Source organism: Arachis ipaensis, chromosome B10 (assembly GCF_000816755.2).
Source record: "Arachis ipaensis cultivar K30076 chromosome B10, Araip1.1, whole genome shotgun sequence".
NCBI lineage: Eukaryota > Viridiplantae > Streptophyta > Magnoliopsida > Fabales > Fabaceae > Arachis > Arachis ipaensis.
The window spans coordinates 135957906-135960357 of record NC_029794.2 but is presented as its reverse complement, the minus strand read 5'-3'; the positions used below and the strand labels follow the sequence as shown (position 1 = coordinate 135960357).

Below are 2452 nucleotides of genomic sequence, written 5' to 3'. Positions count from 1 at the left end.
AAGTGAAAGATGTTGTGCTCATAACAAACAGACATGTCAACTTGATAGTGTGGGAATTTCTTAATTCAAAGGCATAGAACCTCGATAATAATGGCATCTGTTCATTTATAAAGGAGAAAATAGTAATGACCACAGGCTAGTATCATATCCATGACCTTATGATCCTAGAGCCTTCATAGTATTTCAGCCACATGAACAGGGAACTTAATTGGTTATATCATGATTGCATAGTTTTAGTAAAATATGAAAATATGAATCACAACACGGGCACGGAAATTTGATTAGAGAAAAGTTTTCATATTCCAGTTTTGAACAGGCGCTATTGTACTTGGCTTATAACTGCTAAGGCTCCTTTCACTCAAATTAAGTATAATATAACCTCAACTGAATGAATTGACACTACTTATTAATGATGAGAAATTTCAATAGAAGATGAAAAGATTGCAAAATTTAAATAAAAAAGAAGAGGCGAAAAAAACTGACCGGGATTGATAGGTGTATTGCTCCTACCCACAGCAAAACTAAGCCCACTTCGATGAGGCAAAGTGTTCGTTTGCCGAGATAATTCAGAGAAATCATTCACCATCTTTTTGTCTGGCAGAAGAATTTCATCCATGAAGGTGCAAAATGCTTTGATTTGTGAATGAACATTTTCTTGAACTTGCATCTGTTGATCAGCAAAAGAGGCTTTATTGGCCATTTCAATAATTTCTTCGACATTTGCTTCATCTGCACTCTTCCCCAACTGATTGTAGCTGGATAGTTAAGTCTTTGCATGAGAAGAGTATATCAAGATGTTGAAAAAGAAAAGCATCAAATACACAACAAAATTGAAATCATTGGAACCAGCATAATGCAATCCCATGTTGGCATATAAACGATACTCATCCATTTATGTAATCATAACATTAAGGAACCAACATCTCATATCTCATGCTAGCTTAATCCTTGAGCAATCTTTTTCCCCCCAACTTTTCTTGCTTTGGAGGACTCAGGACTCTCCTCTCCAGTTCTGATCCCATCCTTTTCACTTCGACTAAAAACATTGTGTGTTTTTTTGAATTAAGGAAAGAAAAGAAAAATTGGGCTTTGCAAAATTCAAATAAAAAAAATACAATTCAAATATGCTGCATGATAGTTGTTCGAGTCGGGGATGTCCTAATCAAAGCAAAACCTGAACTATAGATACAGCAAGGCAGATATATTGATTATTAGGACTTAGGAGACATTCATTTATCAACAACAGACAACCCACTCTCCTAAGAGCATATCTGAGATTATTAGGAGGTACAGAACAGAATCCTGCCTAAGAAGCTATGGTGGATTTCCATGGTCCAATGAAAAATATATAAAAAGTAACAGCTTCTGCTAGATCAAGGACTAAGATATGAACAATTTAGCCACTAAATATAAAAAGGGTAACAAAACAAAAATATAAAAGTTTAATATTTAAGGTAGTATTTGCCACTTCTGAACATCAGTAATAGCTTATAAGCAAAACATAGTGGATGAATGGAAGAGATTCAGGGATGCAAAAATATTGATTCAGGGATGAAATAAACTATAAACAGCAATGTGTAAAGAGGATGAATGGAAGAGAGAGAGAGAGAAAAAGAAGAATGCAACGGAACTCTGCATTAGCTAACAAAGCAAGCTGATGAAGAAGATACGGAAAGGAATAAAATTTGAAGGAGCAGCAAGAGAGAAAGAGCATAAATTTACTCTCATTATTTTATCAATAATAAAAGCATAGAAGACATAAAAGCACTGACCTGGAATAAAGGAACAAGCGGTTAATGTCAGCTTGAAATTGTAGTTGTCTTGGATCCTTAGAAAAAGAAGGGCGTTTTGCAAGGATTTTGGCGCCCTAAAACAAATCCAGAGCAATAGAAGAGTGGGATTTCCATGATATATAGTGAACTAGTTTAGTTGTGTCATAAGATAACCATATACCTCGGTGAATTTCTTGAAAAAAAGAGCCATTGGTAACTGGTGTTCACAAATAAATGTGCTTTAGTAGCCCAATTATCGCATTGAACTGCAAAACACAAGAAGCATAGTTGCAAGAGTAAACCCCGATGAACCCTGGAGTAGAAAAACTAGAAACACAGAATTAGCATTACCATCGGATCAGAGCACGGAAAGGACGGCGGCGGCGCTGTGGGTGCGGGCAGAGAGTCCCGAGTCCGTGATGGTGCCTATGTCACTGTAGCTGTAGCGATCTCTACAGAAGAAGAAAGTACAAATCTCAGATAAATGGATTATTTTCGGGTCGGGTCCGGTAAGTATGCCACCTTGGAACCATCGGATGAAAGGACGGCGGCGGCGCTGTGGGTGCGGGCAGAGAGTCCCGAGTCCGTGATGGTGCCTATGTCACTGTAGCTGTAGCGATCTCTACAGAAGAAGAAAGTACAAATCTCAGATAAATGGATTATTTTCGTTATTTTCGGGT

General features: G+C 37.4%; 1 protein-coding gene across 5 annotated transcripts in view; it reads right to left on the bottom strand.

Moving 5' to 3' along the window:
• LOC107623882 overlaps positions 1 to 2289 on the bottom strand; it is a 5539-nt gene extending 3250 nt beyond the window's left edge. Inside the window, exons 1-4 of one of the 5 annotated variants that reach the window (XM_016326278.2) lie at positions 2124 to 2289; positions 1954 to 2038; positions 1773 to 1867; positions 484 to 755 (exon numbers count right to left, since the gene is read on the bottom strand). In XM_016326278.2, coding sequence (XP_016181764.1) covers positions 484 to 755; positions 1773 to 1867; positions 1954 to 1983 — 397 coding nt within the window. In that variant the 5' untranslated portion in view covers positions 1984 to 2038; positions 2124 to 2289. Of the gene's footprint in view, positions 1 to 483; positions 770 to 1772; positions 1868 to 1953; positions 2039 to 2123 lie in introns of those variants that run through there. The other 4 variants (XM_016326279.2, XM_021113206.1, XM_021113208.1 and 1 more) reach the window with 4 other exon arrangements.